The sequence below is a fragment of the Ornithorhynchus anatinus genome, chromosome Y5 (genome assembly GCF_004115215.2).
Source record: "Ornithorhynchus anatinus isolate Pmale09 chromosome Y5, mOrnAna1.pri.v4, whole genome shotgun sequence".
Taxonomy (NCBI): domain Eukaryota; kingdom Metazoa; phylum Chordata; class Mammalia; order Monotremata; family Ornithorhynchidae; genus Ornithorhynchus; species Ornithorhynchus anatinus.
In genome coordinates, this window is record NC_053179.1 from 2,127,518 (window position 1) to 2,148,560 (window position 21,043).

Below are 21,043 nucleotides of genomic sequence, written 5' to 3' on the forward strand. Positions count from 1 at the left end.
AAAAACGATGCTTCCTACATCTTCAGCCTTGAGTTTTCTCTTCTGTGGCCTTGCATTTCCACCTGCTTTCAGATTTTTTTTGCATGGATGTCTCACCAACATCTTAAACTTAATATATCCCAAACTGAATTCATCTTCCTATCCAAACCTTACCTCCTCATGACATTCCTATTACTGTAGACATCATCACCACCATCCCAACCTCACAAGTTCATAACCTTTGCATTGTCTTCAACTCAGCTGTCTCGTTCAAACCGTATATTCAGTCTGTCACCAAATCCAGACACTTCTACAATCTGTTTAACAATTACCGTAAAAAGGGCACTTAGAATACTGCCTTACACAGAGAATGTATTTAACAATTGCAACCATCTGATTGTTAGATAAACTTCCTCACTGACCTCCCCTCGTGCATACTCCAATGTGATGCCGTATTATTTTTCTGAAAAACTGTTTGTACAGTCCATATTCCCATACTCTTCAAAAAGCTCTAGTGGGTTGATGATGATGATGGTAGTAGTGGGTTTTTTTTGGAGGGGGAAGGGGTTTTATAATATACTATTTTTAAGCATTTACTATGTACCAGGCTCTGTATTAAGTGCTGGGGTGACTAGCAGTAAATCTAGGTGGATACAGTCCCTGTCCCATATTGAGCTTGCAGACCATTTTACAGATGAAGTAACTGAGGCACAGATAAATGAAGTGACTTGTCCAAGGTCACAGAGCTTGGTGAGAGCTGAGATCAGAATCCATGACCTACTGACTCCCAGGTCTGTGCTTTATCCACTGTACCATGCTGCTTCTGCTTTTGCACCATGCTGTTGCTCTTCTACCTCCACATCAAACAGCTTTACAGCAATTAATCACATGGCCCCCTCCTACCTTACCTAACTGATTTTCTCCTAAACTTAGCCCATACACTTTGCTCCTCTGGGCTACCCTATTTACTGTAGCTCCTTTTCATCTATACTACTGCCAATGCCTTACCCACATCCTTCCTCATATGTGACAGATTACCACTCCCCCAGCCTTCAAAGCCCTCCTAAAAGTCACATTTCCGAGAGACCTTCCCTGATTAAGTCCTAATTTCCCCTACCTGAATGCCCTCTGTTATTTACTTGATATTAACCCCATCCCCACTGTACTGATCTACCTATCCTTACATTGCTATTTCCTTCTTGTAATATATTTTATTTTGAAGGTCACTTTCTTCACTAGACTGTCAGCTCCTTTTTTAAATGATATTTGTTAAGTGCTACAGTTTGGCACTGTACTAAGCACTTGGAAAGATACAAGCTAATCAGTATGAATACTGTCCAGGGCCCACAAGGTGTTCAGAATATTAATCCCCATTAATTTCCATTTTACAGATGAGGTAATTGAGGCACAGATATGTGAAGTGACTTGCTCATGGTCACAAAGCAGAAAAATAGCAGAGTCAAGATTAGAACCAGATCTTTCTGACTCCCTGGCCCAAGCTGTACCCACTAAGCCATGCTGCTTCTCTCCTTTTGGACAGCGTTTGTGTGTTTCAACTCTGTTGTACTGTACCTTTGCAAGCACTTGGTGTGGTGCTATGTTCCTTGTTAGCATTGACTGACAGATTGATTCATTGATCCCAATTCTGCTACTGTTATATTCTTGTCACTGACCTCCCTTCTTCCAGTCTTTCCCCACTTCAGTCCATATTGCATTCTGCAGCCCAGGTCATTTTTCTGTAAATCAGTCAGTACATGTTTCCCGACTCCTCTGAATTCTCCATGGTTGCCAGTCCACCTTCTCATCAAATAGAAATTCTTTACCAGTGATTCTAAAGCATTCGATCAGTGATCCCCGTCCTTTCTAATTTGGCATATCTCCCTGTACAACCCAGCACAAATTCTCTAATACTAACCTACTTAGTATACCACAGTCTCATTCCTCTTAGTATTTAACCCACTGTGCATATGCTCCTTCCAGCCTGGAACCTCCTCTCCCTTCATATCCAACAGACCATTTGAACACACTCCTAAAGTCATATCTCTTCCAATAAGTCTTCTCTGACTCATCTCTTCTCCACACCCTTCATTTGCCTCCATTTCTGTGTCACCTATGCACTTGGGTCTATATCCTCTAAGCACATGGAATCACATCCAGCCCCAAGCCCACATCCCTTATGTACATATCCTTGTACTCTGATACTTCATCTATCTGTAGTTTATTTAATTGTCTTTCTTTCCCACTGTATTGTAAATTCCTTGAGGGCAGTAATAATGTCTGTTAATTTTATTGTGCTCTCCCAAGTTCTTAGTACAGTGCTCTGAACATGTAGCTCAGTAAGACCTTCCAATTTATTGATGGAAAAATGGATGGTGGGTGGGTGGGTGAATGAATGAATGAAATAACTGATTAATTGTTCTTAAATTCTACTGTGTGTTTCGAATATAGATGTATTTTCAAGCAGCTTTATAAATTCATCTTCTTTAACTTAAAAATGTTTTTCAACTCTCACCTGGTAGATATGGAGTCATTATTGTTGGCAACCCAAAGGCTCTGTCTAAACAGTCACTCTGGAATCATCTGTTGAATTACTATAAAGAAGAAAAAGTGCTGGTTGAAGGCCCCCTGAACAACCTCCGCGAGAGTCTAATGCAGTTCAGCAAACCCCGTAAACTCATCAATGCCATCAACCCAGTAAGCAATTGCAAATTTGACATAACTAAACACTAAGTGTAAGTAAGTGAAAAATATTTCCTCAGATTTACGTTTTGCATTCCTCAGAAACAAAGGATTTCCTGCAAAATTATTAAATTGGAATAAATTTTGTTCTGGAAAAGTATTTCAGCAGCCTAAATCTGTATTTGGCCATTGAACATTTTCAACCAATTAATTAGAAGACTCTTAACAGATTACATGAAAATAGGAAAAGGCACTGAGTTTAACTAGGGAGTTTAACTTCTGTTCAATCCTTAGAGAAGAGTATAATAGTGACAAAAACAAAGACTGGCCGTATAAATAATAGAATTGTAACTTTACATAGTAATATAGAAATCCAGGAGATATTATTACTCAGACCTTTAAGATAGTTTAGCCTGAAGCTTATTTCAGTGATATGATCCTCTAACTTTTTGAACTTTTATTTCTAGGGAGCTCGATTCATGACTACTGCCATGTATGATGCTCGAGAAGCTATTATTTCAGGATCTTTGTATGATCGTAATGGTCCAGGTAAAAAAAGTAATGCCTCTATATTTATAAAGCTTCTAGAAGAATTATTTTGCTTTTGAAAGGGAATTATGTGTTTGGTTTGGATCAGATAATCAATAAAGGAGGGTGCATTTTTTTTTAATTGTGTGATTAGCTATCACCCTTCAGTACTCCTTGACCTAACATCAAGTGTTACTTTTCCTAGGCCGATCATCAAACATGTATTTTCAAACTCACGATCAGGTTGGAATGATAAATTCTGGACCCAGTCATATCACTGCTATGAATATTCCTATACCTTTTAATCTTGTGATGCCACCTATGCCACCTCCAGGATATTTTGGACAAACTAATGGTACAGCTCTAGGTATCTAACCTTCTTTGGTTTACTTGAAAAAATTACTTTAACCCTGTAGTTGTCCCTTAGTTGGGCAAAGACTGGAAATGAAAACTTTGGTATTTGTAAGTTATTGAAAGCAAATCTGTGCTGTTCCCCAGCAGAGACCTCCGATCTGTTGACCTCTTCCAATTTTCTAAAGTCATCATGCCCCATTTAATCTCCATATCCCAACTACCTTCCCTGGATGACAAAATAGATGCTGTCAACACCACCCACTTGACTGAACTCAGCTGACTCTCCTATCCCTTTATCTATCTTGTACCACTAATCCACAGCCTGGTCACCCTGCACAAATCCTCCTCCTTCACTCTTGTACATAAACTGCAAAGCGGTGCTGGCAGAAATGTACCTCTCAAGCCTATTTAGTATGCTTCAGATTTATCCTTGTGTGCTGTCTTCTGCCCAACAAAATTATTTCTCCATCCTTTTTGACAGCTGTGCCCTTTGCCCTCACCATTTGTTCCATGTATTTAATTCCCTCCTGAAACCCACTCTTCCCCCGCTTTCTCCCTCTCTTGCCCCAGTGACCTTACCACGTACATTATTGAGAAATTATTGAGAAAAGCGAAACTGTCAGGCATGATGTCCTTAAAGTCTCCCTTGATCCTCTCCCACCCCTCCCACCTCCTGCCCCTTCTTCAAGTCTCCCTCTTTCCTAGCAGTATTTCAAGAGGCACACTGTTGCCTCTTTCAGAATCCACCCCATCCACCTGTATATCCAATCCCATTGCTTTGTACCTTATCATAACATTCATCCCAGCCCCATCTCCCTCCTTAACTAACATCTTCAACTATTCAGTCTCCAGTGGCCTCTTCCCCAATGATTTCAAACATACCAATGTCTCTCCTATCCTAAAAAAAACCCTTCTTTGATCCTGTGGCTCTCTCCATTTATCGTCACATCTCCCTCCTACCTCCAGATTCCCTGAGCAATTTGTTTACACCCACTCTCTCAAGATCTTCCTCTTCAATTCTTTCACCACCCCCCCACAAAGTCTAGCTTCTGTCTCAGAAACCGCCTTCTCAGAAGTCACCAGTCATTTCCTTCTGGCAAATCCAATAGCCTCTATTCCATCCTAATCTTTTTCGACCTCTCAGTTGCCCTTAATTCTGTCGACCATCCCTTTCTTCTGGAAATATTATCCAACCCTGGTTTCATTGACACTGTTCTCTCCTGGTTCTCCTCCTATATTTCATTCTCAGGGTCTTTCGTGGACTCCTCCTCTGCCTCCCACTCCTTAATTGTGGGTGTCCCTCATTGTTAAGTTCCGAGTCCCTTTCTCATCTTCATCTACACTGACTCCCTTAGAGAACTCATTTGCTCACAGGACTTCAACTACCACCTCTAAGCAGATGATACCCAAATATTTATCTCTCTCCATCTCCAGAGTCTCACATTTCCTCCTGCCTTTGAGGCTTCTCTATTTGGCTGTGATACCATAATCTCAAACTTAACTGTCTAAAACTTCCCACCCAATACCTGTCCATCCCCTGACTTTCCTATCATTGCAGACAGCACTACCATCTTTTCTGACTCACATATTGGCAATATCTTTGACTCCTCTGTAATTCAACCCACATATTTGATCTGTCTTTAAATATTGTCAGTTCAACCTCCCAACCATTGCTAAAATCCACCCTTTGCTCTACATCCAAACTGCCACCATGTTAATCCAGTCACTTATCCTATCTTGCCTTGATTATTATCATTAGCCTCCTTGCAAACCTCCCTGTGTCATGTCTCTCCACTCTCCAGTTGATACTTCATTCTGCTGCGCAGATCATTTTTCTACAAAAGTGTTCCCCATCATGTTTCCTCACTCTTCAGGAACCATCCTGTTTCCTCACTCTTCAGGAACCTCCAGTGCTTCCCCAACCACTTGCTTGCATTGTCAGGCAGACAGTGTTTGACTTACTGTCAGATAGAATCTCCTCACAATTGACTTTAAAACACTCAACCACCTTGACCCTTCCTACCTCACTTCACTACTCTCCTACTACTTTCCAGCCTGCTCGCTTCAGTCCTCTAAAGCCAACCTACTCACTGTACCTAAATCTTGTGTCTATCTCACTGCCGACCTCAAATTCATATCCTGCCTCTGGCCTAGGACTCCCTCCCTCCTCATAACTGAAAAATGGTGACTCTCTCCATGTTCCATGAGGTCTTCCCTGACCAAGCCCTCTTTTCCTTTTCTTCTACTCCCTTCTGCGTCACCTGATTTGATTCCTTTATTCATCCCTCCTCCCAGCCTCACAGACCTTATGTACATGTCTGTAATTTATTTATTTGTATTAATATTTGTCTTCCCCCTAGGCTTTAAACTAATTATGAGCAGGAAATGTGTCTGATATATGCTACTCTGTCAAGCGCTTAGTACAGTCCTATGAACATAGTAACCACTCAATAAATACGATTTATTGCTTGATTCTATCAATCAACAGTATTTATTGAACACTTACTGTGTGCTAAGTGTTTGGGGGAGCATAGTACCACAGAGTTGGTAAACACATTCCCCGTCTACAAAGAGGTTCCAGTCTGGAGTGGGAGACCAACATTAATAAGAGTAAATAAAAGTAAGGATCTGAACGTGAGTGGTGTGGGACTTTGGATAGGATGGATACCCACATGCCTAGGGCATCAGCTCCTCTCACTCATGTAGGGTGGGAGGGAGAGGGTCACTCGCTACTGACACCCCCGGCCTTCTAGTCCTAGGCCTCTTTCTCCTTTTGGAGCTGCCAGTTCTGGGCCCCCAGCCCCTGATTGATTGATTGATTGGAGAGGAACCAGTTCTTAATGGCTTCAGTATTGTGGCTTCATAATTATTTTAAGGCAGCCGTTCAGAGTAGTATTGGATGAACTAAGAGACCAGGAAAGAAGCAGTGTGGCTCAGTAGAAAGAGCACGGGATTGGGAGTCAGAGGTCGTGGGTTCTAATCCCAACTCCGCCACTTGTCTGTTTTGTGACCTTGGGCAAGTCACTTAACTTCTCTGTGCCTCAGTTACCTCATCTGTAAAAATGGAGGTTAAAAAATGTGAGCCCCACAGGGGACAATCTGATTACCCTGTATCTACCCCAGCGCTTAGAACAGTGCTCTGCATATAGTAAACGCTTAACAAATACCATCATTATTATTAAACTTACTAAAATGCAAAACATTAGACAATGTCATGACCAAGTAGAGGAGAGATTTAGCTGTCAACTTAGGTAGAAATGTTTCCCTCCCCCCCCCCCTTCTTTTCAGGACAAGGAACATCTAAAGGAAAATCTGGTCGTGTGATCCGCCCAAAAACTCGATTGGGGATTCCTGGAACTAGTCACTCTAACCTCCCGAATAGTCAGGCAAGTCAGGATGTGGTGTCCCAGCCATTCTCCCAAGGTTTAATGACTCAGGGCTATATTTCCATGAGTCAGCCTTCACAGATGAGCCAGTCAGGCCTTTCTCAGCCTGAATTGTCACAGGTATGAAAACTTTTTACTCTTTCATTTCTACTCTTTCAGTAGTTCAGTAATTTGTTTTTTTAGCCAGGCAACAAAATGCAGTATTTTACCCTGCAGTGTATTAATGTGATAATACAGAACACTAATAGAATTACATGATTTTAAGATGCTTAATTAGATGTTTTCAGCAGGGTTTTTTAAACTTAATTGCTTTTGATTAGAAAAATCTTGGTTTATTTCTGATAGATGTGCTTTAAGAGTGAAGCAAAAATATCTCTGATAATTTCACTGTCTTTTTAAAGTGTAATTAATTGTAAATCCATGTCCTGGCATGCCAAGTCAGAATTAATTTCTTGAAATTAACAGATATGAAAAAGTCCTTTTTTTCTTCACCAAATAAGTGCACAAGTTTTATATTTGTTTAATATACAATTTTCTTATTTCAGGATAGTTACCTTGGTGATGAATTTAAATCACAGATTGATGTAGCTCTCTCCCAGGACTCTACATATCAGGGTGAACGTGCATATCAGCATGGAGTGACTGGCCTGTCACAGTATTAGTATGTAAGAAAATTGTGGATCTTTGTTTTTATCTTCTTAGAGACTGGCAGTTAGTCTAATTATGTGCCACACAGAAAGTATTTCCAGTAGAATAGGATTTGAACAACATTAATTTAGAACCTTTTCTAAAGAAGAGAACATTTCCTTTTCTGTATCCTTTTTATGAAAATTATATACTCTGTAAAACTGAATATTACCATTCAAGGTTTTAAATGAGATCCATATTTATAAATTTAAAATTTTAGTAATTATGCACCATTTTTTCCCATCTTCAAAGCCCTAATAAAATATTTTCTCCAATAAGAAGCCTTCCCTGACTCTTCTCTCATTTTCTTACTCTATTTTCCCATCCTGCATCATTTCTGCAGTTAGGTCTATATTCCTTACGTACTTTGATGCTCATTTTACCCCCAACCCCACATCATTCATGTACATGTCTTTATATTATGCCATTTCTCCTATCTGGAATATATTTTAATTATCTGTTTCCACCACTAGACTAAGCTTCTTAAGGACAGAAATCATTTTTAACAACTCTATTGTGTTGACTCTCCCAACTACTTTGCATAGAGCTTTACACACAATGAAATCTCAGTAAATTTGATTGAATAATTGATTTGAAGCAGTAAACCCTTTAGCAGTTTAAGTGGCTGATCCAAATTCATTAAGATGTCACAGTTCAAGATTCATAGTTACATGGCAATTACTGTCAGTTTGGAATTTAGTTAAACAGATCTACCAGGTTACTGAATTGAAAGTACAATTCTGCAATAAAGAAAGACAATCCCTGCCCACAGTGGGCTCTCAAACTAGAGGGCAGGGAAGACAGGCATCAAAACAAGTAAGCAAGCATCAATATAAGTAAATAGAATTATAAATATATTCGTACATATATAATGCTGTGGGGCTGGGATGAGGGGAAGAGCAAAGGGAGTGAGACAAGGTGACGCAGAAGGGAGGGAAGCTGAGGAAAAGGGGGCTTAATCTGGGAAGACCTCTTAGAAGAGGTGAGCCTTCAGGAGACCTCTGAAGCGGGAAAGAGTAATAGTTTGATGGAATCGAGGAGGGAAGGCTTTACAAGTCAGAAGTAGGACATGGGCCAGGGGTCAGTGGCGAGACAGGTGAGATCGAGGTACAGTCAGAAGGTTAGCACCAGAGGAGCAGAGTGTGCAGGCTGGGGTGTAGAAGGAGAGAAGGGGGGTGAGCTAAGAAGGGGTAAGGTAATGGAAAGCTTTGAAGCCTATAATGAGGAGTTTTTGTTTGATAAGGATATTGAGAGGCAGTCCCTAGCAATTTTGGAGGAGTGGGGTGACATGCCCAGAACATTTCTGTAGAAAGATAATCTGGGCAGCAGAGTGAAATATGGGACTGAAGTGGGGAGGGACAGGAAGTTGGGCGGTCAGAGAGGAGGCTGATGCAGTAATCGAGTTGGGATATGATGAATGATTGTACCAGTAAGGTAGCAGTTTGGATGGAGGGGTGGATCTTGGCAATGTTGTGAAGGTGAGACCAGCAGGTTTTGGTGAAGGACTGGATGTGTGGAGTGAATGAGAGAGTAGAGTCAAGGATGAAACCGAGGATGCGGGCTTGTGAAATGGGATGACTGGTTGTGCCATCCACAGTGACGAGAAAGTCAGGGAGAGGACCGGGTTTGGGAGGAACATGTCTTGGACATGTTGATTTTTAGGTGGAGAGAGGACATCCAAATAGAGATTGCCTAAAGGCAGGAGGAGATGCGAGCCTGAAGGGAGGGAGAGAGAACAGGGGAGGAGATGTAGATTTGGGTGTCATCTGCGTAGAAGTGATAGTTGAAGCCGTGGGACCGAATGAGCTCTTTAAGGGAGTGAATGTTTATGGCGAATAGAAGGGGTCCAAGAACTGAACCTTGAGGGACCCTTACAATTAGGGGATGGTTGGAAAGGGGAGGAGGAGCCCATGTACATATTAATCTCACAGTCTAGAGGGGGAGAAAGACACATAATTAAATAAATAGATAAATTACAGATATATGCATGTGTGTATACATATACACATCTATGTATGTACATGTATACAGATCACATACATAATTTATTGCTATATTGCACTTTCCCAGTGTTCAGTTCACTGCTCTGCACACATTAAGTCCTCAATTAATATGACTGAATGAATGAATATGTACTTTGGGGAAAGGAGAGGATGAATGAAGGAGCAAGTATGAGCGGCGAAGAAGGAAGTGGGAGAAGAGAGAGGAGGGTTGAATTGGCAGGCGTCCTGGAGAAGATATGCCTTCAGTAGGGTTTGAAGTGGAGGAAGAGCAGTTATCTGATATGAGGAGGGAAGGCGTTTCAGGCCAGAAATAGGATGAGGTCAAGAGGTTGTGTCAAGACAAAATTGAGGTAGAGTTAGAAGGTCACCACCAGAGGAATGAAGACTGCAGGCTGGGTTGTAGAAGAGTAGTGAGGCAAGGTGGTTAATTGCTTTAAAGCCATTGGAAAGAAGTTTTTGCTTGATGTGGAGGTGCTTGGGCAACCACAGGAGTTTCTTGAGTAGTGAGGAAATCTCATGTCTCAAATCTTGAAGTCTGAACATTTTTGAAGGAAAATGATTCGGGCAGCAGAATGGAGTATGAACTGGAGGGGGTAGAGACAGAAGGCAGGGAAGTCAGATAGGAGTCTGGTACAAAAATCTAGGTGGGCTAGGGTAAGTGTTTGGTAGCAGTTTGGTTGGAGAGGAAGGGGCGAATTTTGGCAGTGATGTGAAGTTAGAACTGACAGGATTTAGTAATGGCTTGAATATGTGGGTGGAATGAGAAAAAAGTCAAAGATAATATCAAGGTTACAGGCTTGTGATACAGAAAGAATGGTGGTGCCATCAGCAGTGATAGGGAAGTAAGTGGGAGGCCAGGGTTTGGGTGGATAGATAAGAAGTTCAGTATTAGCTGTACTAGGCTTGAAGTGACGGGAGGACATCCAAGTAGAGATATCTTGAAGGCAGGAGGAAATGAGAGACTGGTGAGAGGGAGAAAGATCAGGGCTGGAGATGTAGATTTGAGTGTCTTGAGCAGAGAGGTGATAATTGAAACCATGTGAGTAAATGAGTTTTCCAAGGAGTGGGTACAGATGGAGAAAGAAAGGGGACCCAGAACTGAACCTTGAGGGACCCCCAAAGATAGGGGATGGGAGGCAGAGGAGGAGCCTGCAAAGAGACTCAGAAATGAGTAGCCAAAGAGGTAGGAGAAACTAGAAGAGGACAGTTCAGCGAAGCCCAAGTTTGGGTACATTTTCCAGGAGAAGGTAGTCATTGACAGGGTTCAAGGCAGCTGAGCATTCAAGGAGGATTAGGATGGACTAGAGTAAGTGATTAACAAATACCATTTCAAAAAAAAGACTTTGAAGAGGGATAGTAGGAGGGAGGTGGGACAATAACCAGCAGGAACCTTGGGGCTTAAAGTGGGATTAGGAGAGTGTTTTTTTTAGTATCTTCGTGGGTAGGAAATGTGTGTGCTAATTTTGTTGTGCTCTCCCAAGTGTTTAGTATTATACTCTGCACAGAGTAAACACTCAGTAAGTGCCTTTAATTACTGAGAAGGGATTCTGGCTCTGCCTCTTGTCAACTGTGTGACTTTGGGCAAAATAAAGTGGAGATTAAGACTGTGAGCCTTATGTAAGGACCTTATTTGCTGGTATCCACCCCAGCAATTAGTACAGTGCCTGGCACATAGTAAGCCCTTACAAATACTATTATTGTTGTTAATGTTATTTTGATTGCTACCATGATGGGAGCCATGAGCTTATTTGAAATAAGTGGGGAAGAAACCACTGAAGTTGAAAATGGTGGTCATGGAGTGAAGGAGGTAGGGAGCAAGTATTTGAAAAATCCAAAGGGAGGGTGATGGAGACACAGATGATGCGGGGATAGATTTTGAGAGGAGGAGAGATCTTCTCTTCAGAAACTGGGGGGAAAGATAGAAAAGTAGAAGATGCAGGCAGAGGGAGAAACTGGAGAGGTGCAGGGGATAATTTAGTGATAATATACATGATGGTTTCAATTTTATTAGTAAAGTTCATAGCCAGTTCATTAGGGAAAGAAACGGGGAACAGGGAGAAAGGTTGAGAAGGCACTTAAATATCTGGATCAGCTGGCACAGGCCATGGGCATAAGGCAGTAAGGATGGAGAAGTATTGTTGCCCATTAGAAGAGCACTCTCACTCTAGGCTTCAAGGCTCTCCATCACCTTGCCCCCTCCTACCTCTCCTCACTTCTCTCTTTCCACTGCCCACCCCTCACGCTCCACTCCTCTGCCGCCCACCTCCCCACCGATCCCCGTTCTCGCCTATCCCGCCAACGACCCCTGAGCCATGTCCTCCCGCGGTCCTGGAATGCCCTCCCTCCTCACCTCTCCCAAACTAATTCTCTTCCCCGCTTTAAAATCCTACTTAAAGCTCACCTCCTCCAAGAGGCCTTCCCAGACTGAGCTCCCCCTTTTCCCTCTGCTCCCTCTGCTCCTCCTCTACCCCCCTTCACCTCTCCTCAGCTAAGCCGTCTTTTCCTCCCTTTCCCTCTGCTCCTCCTGCTCTCCTTTCCCTTCCCCTCAGCACTGTACTCGTCTGCTCAACTGTATATATTTTCATTACCCTATTTATTTTGTTAATGTGATGTTCATTACCTTGATTCTGTTTATTTGCTATTGTTTTAATGAGATCTTCATCCCCTTGATTCTGTTTATTGCTTTTGTTCTTGTCTGACTGTCTCTGTTACCGATTTGTACATTCCAGGCACTTAGTACAGTGCTTTGCACATAGTAAGCACTCAGTAAATACTACTGAATGAATGAATGAGAGGGCAGAAGTAAAGCAAATGAGAATTAATTGAAGATGGACATGTCAGCGAAGTCAACAGCATCCTCCCAATCTAAGAAATACTTTAAATTTATGTCATTTTAGACACATCTATCTTCAACTTTAATATTTAGGCATAAAATACTACAGTTTTTTCTACAAAAATCTCCTAGATCCTTCCCTTCCTCTCTACTTTAAAACAGTTACCATTCATTCCATAAACTCATCACACTGTAGCTAGATTATTTAACTATCTTGCTTGCTGGTCTCCTTGGCTCTGACTTCCTTTGCCTTCAATCTTTACTACTGCATTGTTCAACTTCTTGAAACATCACTTGGCTTTGTCCTCAAAGTTCTCCACTAGGTGTCCAAGACTTTTCAAATCAAGAAACTCCTAATTAACTTTAAGGGAGAACCAGCCCATCCCACCATATATTTCTGTCTTCATTTGCAACTTGGAAAATCCTAATTAACTTTAAGGGAGAACCAGCCCATCCCACCATATATTTCTGTCTTCATTTGCAACTTGCCATCACCTTCCCAAGCTAACTCTTCTCTACTCGACACTTCTGCCTCCCTCCATCTCCTTCATTCCAGTTGTTACCACATCTTGGTAATTCTTCTTTTCCTAAATCCAGTAAATGACTTTACAAGCCCTCCTGAAACCCATATAGTCCAACAAACCTTCCTTGATGAATTCCTGGCTTCTGTAATCATATAAGATCACCAGCAATTTAAGATGCATATGTATGTACTCATTTATACCCCTAGTAGCAGCATGGCCTACTGGATAGAGCACGGCCTGGGAGTGTGAAGGTCAAGAGTTCTAACCCTGTCTCCACCACTTGCCTCCTGTATGAACTTGGGGAAGTCACTTCAATTCTCTGTGCCTAAGTTCCCTCATCTGTAAAATGGGGATTAAGACTCTGAGCCCTACGTGGGACAGGTACTCATCCAACCCAATTATCTTGTGTCTACCCCAGTACTTTGAACAGTGCTTGGCCCAGAGTAAGCGCTTAACAAATAACATAATTATTAATTAATAATAATAATAATGTTGGTATTTGTTAAGCGCTTACTATGTGCCGAGCACTGTTCTAAGCGCTGGGGTAGACACAGGGGTATCAAGTTGTCCCATGTGGGGCTCACAGTCTTAATCCCCATTTTACAGACGAGGGAACTGAGGCACAGAGAAGTTAAGTGACTTGCCCACAGTCACACAGCTGACAAGTGGCAGAGCTGGGATTCGAACTCATGAGCCCTGACTCCAAAGCCTGTGCTCTTTCCACTGAGCCACGGTGCTTCTCTAATAATAATAATTATTATTACTCAACACTTTAGGTTATTCAGTTTTATAGTCATGTACTCATTCTGAGTTCTTTAAATATTGTCATGTTTGTGACTTATGGAATGTGATAGGGAATGTGTCATTCTTTTGTTTGGTAATAAACAACTGTTTAATGTAGTGCACTGGACCTTTTTTACCCTCCAAAAATGTTACTACTACTATTACTACTATTATGGTTAGGAAACTCAAGGGACAGTCTTCAAATGTGAAGATTAAATTCTTAAGAACGTTGCAATAAGAAAAACTTGCATTTCAATATTCAAACTTCACTTTACACAAACTTTTAATGATTTCTTCCAACAACTCATATTTTTCAGTGGTATTTGTTAAGCTCTTACTGTGCTCTTACTGTGTGCCAGGCACTGTACTGAGTGCTGGAGCTGATACAAAGTAATAAGGTTGGACACAGTCCATGTCCCATATTATTAATATCCATTTTACAGATAGGGTAACTGAGGCACTGAGAAGTCACTGGCCCAAGGTCACAGAGCAGACTATTGGCAGAGCCAGGATTGGAACCCAGGTCTTTCTGACTCCCAGACTTGTGCTCTGTCCATTAGGCAACACTGCTTTCCAGTGTAGTTATTGTTCAGTTCTTCTGAATCATATTTGTTTCTCAAGATGTCTCCTGTTCCTACTGGGGGGAACATAGAAAGATGATCTGATGGGCAGGCTGTCATGATGACTTTCACAGGCTCTCTATTTTCTAGAGATATGTCAGAATCACCTCAATCCACCAGTAAGATCTTCCCAGCAGTCAAAAAGCTGCTTGGCCTTACTGCCAGTAGCCCAGAATGACTGAGGACCATAGTCATTGTATTCTAATCAGTGGGAAGTACACTAAGAGAACATTCTCTGTTTCCCTATTAACATTTTATTCAGAATACGCTGTGAAAGCAAGCAATATTGGAGAATTGCCTTAGGACTCAAAGAATGGAATATTTCAGGCTAATACTATAAGTAACTATTCATTCAATAGTATTTACTGAGCGCTTACTATGTGCAGAGCACTGTACTAAGCGCTTGGGATGAACAAGTCGGCAACAGATAGAGACAGTCCCTGCCATTTGACGGGCTTACAGTCTAATCGGGGGAGACGGACAGACAAGAACAATGGCAATAAATAGAGTCAAGGGGAAGAACATCTCGTAAAAACAATGGCAACTAAATAGAATCAAGGCGATGTACAATTCATTAACAAAATAAATAGGGTAACGAAAATATATACAGTTGAGCGGACGAGTACAGTGCTGTGGGGATGGGAAGGGAGAGGTGGAGGAGCAGAGGGAAAAGGGGAAAAAGAGGGTTAGCTGCGGAGAGATAAAGGGGGGATGGCAGAGGGAGTAGAGGGAGAAGAAGGCCTCTTGGAGGAGGTGAGTTTTAAGTAGGGTTTTGAAGAGGGGAAGAGAATCAGTTTGGCGGAGGTGAGGAGGGAGGGCGTTCCAGGACCGCGGGAGGACGTGACCCAGGGGTCCTCGGCGGGATAGGCGAGACCGAGGGACGGTGAGGAGGTGGGCGGCAGAGGAGCGGAGTGTGCGGGGTGGGCGGTAGAAAGAGAGAAGGGAGGAGAGGTAGGAAGGGGCAAGGTGATGGAGAGCCTTGAAGCCTAGAGTGAGGAGTTTTTGTTTGGAGCGGAGGTTGATAGGCAACCACTGCAGTTGTTTAAGAAGGGGAGTGACATGCCCAGATCGTTTCTGCAGGAAGATGAGCCGGGCAACGGAGTGAAGAATAGACTGGAGCGGGGCGAGAGAGGAGGAAGGGAGGTCAGAGAGAAGGCTGACACAGTAGTCTAGCCGGGATGTAAGCAGTAAGGTAGCCGTTTGGGTGGCGAGGAAAGAGCGGATCTTGGCGATATTGTAGAGGTGAAACCGGCAGGTCTTGGTAACGGATAGGATGTGTGGGGTGAATGAGAGGGACGAGTCAAGGATGACACCGAGATTGCGGGCCTGAGAGACGGGAAGGATGGTCGTGCCATCCACGGTGATAGAGAAGTCTGGGAGAGGACCGGGTTTGGGAGGGAAGATGAGGAGCTCAGTCTTGCTCATGTTGAGTTTTAGGTGGCGGGCCGACATCCAGGTGGAGACGTCCTGGAGGCAGGAGGAGATGCGAGCCTGAAGGGAAGGGGAGAGGACAGGGGCGGAGATGTAGATCTGCTTGTCATCTGCGTAGAGATGGTAGTCAAAGCCGTGAGAGCGAATGAGTTCACCGAGGGAGTGAGTGTAAATGGAGAACAGAAGAGGGCCAAGAACTGACCCTTGAGGAACTCCAACAGTTAAAGGATGGGAGGGGGAGGAGGCTCCAGCGAAGGAGACCGAGAATGACCGGCCAGAGAGGTAAGTGGAGAACCAGGAGAGGACAGAGTCCGTGAAGCCAAGGTGAGATAAGGTATGGAGGAGGAGGGGATGGTCGACAGTGTCAAAAGCAGCAGAGAGGTCAAGGAGGATTAGAATGGAGTAGGAGCCATTGGATTTGGCAAGAAGGAGGTCATGGGTGACCTTAGAGAGAGCAGTCTCGGTAGAGTGGAGGGGACGGAAGCCAGATTGGAGGGGGTCTAGGAGAGAATGGGAGTTAAGGAATTCTAAGCATCGATTGTAGACGACTCGTTCTAGGATTTTGGAAAGGAAGGGTAGTAGGGAGATAGGACGATAACTGGAGGGGGAAGTGGGGTCAAGAGCGGGTTTTTTTAGGATGGGGGAGACGTGGGCATGTTTGAAGGCAGAGGGGAAGGAGCCCTTGGAGATTGAGTGGTTAAAAATAGAAGTTAAGGAAGGGAGGAGGGCAGGGGCGATGGTTTTAATAAGGTGAGAGGGAATGGGGTCCGAGGCGCAGGTGGAGGGGGTGGCACTTGCGAGGAGGGAGGAGATCTCCTCTGAGGATACTGCAGGGAAGGATGGGAAATTAGGGGAGGGGGTTGGTGGGAGGGAGGGGAGAGGCGGAGGGGTGACTTTGGGGAGCTCAGACCTGATCGTGTGGATTTTCGTGAGGAAATAGGTGGCCAGATCATTGGGGGTGAGAGATGGGGGAGGGGGAGGAACAGGGGGCCTAAGGAGAGAGTTAAAGGTCCAGAACAATCAGCGGGGGTGACGGGCATGGGTGTCGATGAGGGAGGAGAAGAAGCTTTGCCTGGCGGAGGAGAGGGCAGAGTTAAGGCAGGAAAGGATAAATTTGAAGTGTGTGAGGTCGGCTTGGTGCTTGGACTTTCGCCAGCAGCGCTCAGCAGCTCGAGCATAGGAGCGTAGGAGGCGGACGGAGGAGGTGATCCAGGGCTGTGGGTTAGTGGAGCGAGAGCAGCGGAGGGAAAGGGGGGTGAGAGAGTCGAGATGAGTAGAGAGGGTGGAGTTGAGAGCGGAGACCTGATCATCGAGAGTGGGAAGAGAGGACAGGGCGGCAAGGTGAGGAGAGATTCTATTGGAAAGATGGATGGGATCGAGAGAGCGGAGGTCTCTGTGGGGCAGTAGCGAAGATTTGCAGGGGGAGGGAGTGTGAGAGATGAGGCAGGTGAGAAGGTTATGGTCAGAGAGGGATTTCAGAGTCGGTGAGGGAGGAGATAGTGCAGCGGTAGGAGATGACGAGATCGAGGGTGTGACCGAGTCGGTGAGTGGGCGCGGTATGGTGGAGGAGGAGGTCGGCAGAGTCGAGGAGGGATAGCAGGCGGGCGGCAGAGGAGTCGTCGGGTACATCCATATGGATGTTGAAGTCTCCAAGGATCAGAGTAGGCAGAGAGAAGGAGAGAAGGAAGTTGAGAAAGGGGTCAAGGTGGTTGAAGAAGTCAGCGGTGGGACCGGGAGGGCGGTAGATGACGGCGACAAGTAACTGGAGGGGGTGGTAGAGGCGAATGATATGGGCTTCAAAGGAAGGGAAGGAGAGGGAAGGGGAGGAGGGATAGTGCAGAAGCGGCAATGGGGCGAGAAGAGGAAGCCGACGCCTCCTCCCTTACCGGTGAGTCTGGGGGAGTGGGAGAAGGAGAGGCCTCCGCTGGAGAGAGCGGCGGCAGAGACCGTGTCTTCGGGAGAGGGCCACGTTTCCGAAAGGGCGAGGAGGAGGAGAGAGCGAGAGAGGAAAAGGTCATGGATGAAAGGTAGTTTACCTGTAATAGAGCGGGGGTTCCAGAGGCCACACTTGAAAGTAGCTGTGGGTGCAAGGGGGGGAGGGGGGGAAAGGGCGGGGGGAGGGGAGGGTTTGGATGGGAAGGAGGTGGCGGGGCCCTGGACGGGGGACTGCCCTGGACAAGAAATTTTAATAAGCAAGCAGTTCCTAAAAAAGGCAGGTTAATGTTTTATGAATTTAAAAGTAGAATAGGATTTTGCTTATTTTTAGGTAAAAGGTAAGATAAATCATTATTGACTAGTCCAATGGTTTCTTTTGGACCTTATATATTTGTACCAGAATCTCTTATGGAGCTTAAAGCAAGGGGCAAACTTACAACTCTGTTACCCCCACTTCTGATCTGTATATGTATGGGACCTGACTCAAGAAGTGTCCTTTCTCCCCCTGAGGGCATCAAAAATATGAAACTGTGTATTTCTTCACAACAGTTTCAATTGGATAAAAGCAATTAGATAAAGGGAACATCAGCTCTTATGTTTTCACTTAGTTGACCCCAAGGCCCTCCTAGTCCCCTGAATCAAATGGGTAATGAGTAAATACTGTCTCCTGCTCTTACTCCTACTCCTACTCAGTTATCCCCTTTCAGTTACAAAATGAAGGCTTGGAGGAGAGGGGAAGAAGAATCCCAACCCATAAAGTTTTTTTTTCCTAATATGAATATCATCTTTCTGCTCTCCTCCCCTTCTATTTCCCTACTCCTTTAGGATAAGGAAGAAAACCTAAGCTTGTGCAAAGTTTAGTCTATCATCATCTTATTCTGGGTAATAAAAAGCCAAAAAACTAGAATGGAGAGCAGTTTCCAGTGCTATAAATGAACTACCACTGGGCAAAAGCAAAAAGCAGAAAAAAGAAGGATAAACCCATCAGTGGAGAGAAGAGGGAGAGAAGAGGATGAGAGACCACAGGCACAGTGAAGCAAGAAGAGTGATTGGCAAGAAAGAAAAATATTTCGTTTGGCACACTGGAAAGATGAAGTTGGTTTTGTGCATCAGTAAACTACCATCATTCTGATTACCCTACCAAAGTGAATCTTCAGCAGAGAACCTGCTTCCCACCTGATTCCAAAGTCCAAAGAAAGGGAAACCCATATGTCAGAGTTTTATTTACCAGAAACTCCATTTTAGTAGCAAATAATAAATATCCACTGTAAATCTGCAGAACCAGGATTTGAGGCTAGTAACTGCTAGTTAGAGCTTCACCAGAAGAGCAGATTTGGTTGTTACCACTGACATAAGAAACCTTGTTGTCATTGAATTACCTGAGTCCTGAAAGGATTTTTCATGAACTATGGTTGCTTTTTAACTCTGAAAGGAACAGATTTTTTTTTTTGCCGAAGCTAAAGATGTAGCATTTCATGGAGAGAGGAAAGATGCCCCTATAAAAAATGAAACAAATCTAGAATAATTACCAAGACTAAAGAAAATATAAAAGTGAATTTTAAAATTTCGGTATTTCAAATTCTGCCTATAAAAAAAGTAATTACTGAGTAATAGAGAATAACACTTCTGCACTGCTAAAGGGGGTTTCAGGTGTTTTCCAAATACTGTGCTTGGTTGTGTTTTGAATTCAGGTGAATGCCTTTGTCCCTAAACAGAAACATTCGAGAACCATGTTTCATTGGCCCAAAAATATGTTGTAGAGAGTGGCAACTGGAGATTATTATGGCTTTGGGATAAAGATTGCAATTACTCTGATGCAGACTTTGTCTATAAAATGGCAGAAAAATGGGCAATCATTGGAAGGCATATTTTCATCACCAGTTATCTTGGGAGGTAGACAGTTGCTTTTGGTGACTTCTTCAGGGATTTAATGTAGATAGATGGTGATTATTATTATTATTTTTGTTGGAAAAGAATCCTCAAAAAACTAGAGATTTCTTGAGGCACAGAATGTTACATTGGCATCTTTCTTTCTAAATTGTTCTAAATAAAAGAAGGCTCAAAGAAGAACTTGCCTTTTGAAATTTATAGAAATACCAGTTATAAAGAATGCTCAAGTTCTTTATACTTATTTTATCAGTCCCTAGTTTGAAATATCATCTATTCTCAATTGTTAAGTACATAGTTGAAATCTACTAGTGTAAATATTTTAATGTTCTTAATTATTCATCTTACCTTCAAAATTTCTGAGTGTTTCAGGTTGTGACCTTGTTTATTTGTTACTTTATTGAACAGAAACACTCAAATCGCAAAATTGACTTTTCTCAATTTGAAAATAAATCTTTTAATTGATTCCTGAGCTCTCTTTAAATTTCTTCCGTTTTAGAAAATCTGCATTCTGCCATAGTTTCCTGGTCTTTTAATGTTTATCCCTTTTTTCTTTCATTCAAGGATAGATAATCAGATGTAGTGAGATATGTCTTAGTTGCCTGAGAGCAGCCTGCCTACCCCAAGCCCAGAATTGGTCAGTTCAAATAACTTTCTCTTTAGACCTGTTAGCAGTATCTGTTCAATTTTTGTAAGATACAGCAACTTGTACTTTACAAATCTTAAGGAAAAAAGTCAGTTTTCCTCTTTAAAGTATTCCCAGAATTTACACATGAAATAAACCTGATGGGGATATTTTGACATATTTTACATAAAATGGGCTGTTTTATTTATTTGGAATGTTAAGGGACCTAGGTTTATTTTCTGGGGAGGCTACATAGTTGCTAAAAGTTTTAAATGGCTTTAAACTGTAACCGTGTGTGCAGTGCAAAATATTGGGTAATTGGGTAATTTTGGGTTCCAAGTTCTTTCAGTTTACTATTTGGAATGTGTTTTGCCTGTGCTTCAAACTGTTTGTAATGTTTTTCCCTCTGTAGTAGTTATTCAGAGATTTATAAATCCATGAACATCAATACCAGCTTGGTGATATGTTAAGTTTTTTGTCAATTTGTTTTAAATTTTTCATCATTAGTTAAAAATTAATGAACTGTTATTGTATTTATATTGAACCTACATTTTGGGGCTTAATTGAAATTCATTTAAATAAAACCACAAAAAACAATGTGACACTGAGTTAATTAATGACTGATTCATTCCAGAGATGATGTTCTCACTTCATAGCTCAATAGTAGGTTGAGTTTGATTTTTTAACACAGCCAATATTAAGACTGAAATAAGATTTCATTTTCTGCTTGTCACTCTGATATGAGAACATGAAGATGAATCAAGTGATCCATCATTTGTATTTATTGAC

At 42.7% G+C, this 21,043-nt stretch overlaps 1 protein-coding gene across 3 annotated transcripts in view; it reads left to right on the plus strand.

The window, feature by feature from the left end:
• Positions 1–20,095, plus strand: part of LOC114808759 (regulator of nonsense transcripts 1-like) — a 135,372-nt gene extending 115,277 nt beyond the window's left edge. For 2 of the 3 annotated variants that reach the window (XM_029056602.2, XM_029056604.2), the window contains 5 exons: positions 2,499–2,673; positions 3,126–3,207; positions 3,392–3,553; positions 6,829–7,046; positions 7,472–7,891. In XM_029056602.2, the coding sequence (XP_028912435.1) occupies positions 2,499–2,673; positions 3,126–3,207; positions 3,392–3,553; positions 6,829–7,046; positions 7,472–7,588 (754 nt within the window). In that variant the 3' untranslated portion in view covers positions 7,589–7,891. Of the gene's footprint in view, positions 1–2,498; positions 2,674–3,125; positions 3,208–3,391; positions 3,554–6,828; positions 7,047–7,471; positions 7,892–18,567 lie in introns of those variants that run through there. The other variant, XM_029056603.2, reaches the window with a different exon arrangement.
• The last annotated feature ends 948 nt before the right edge of the window (positions 20,096–21,043 follow it).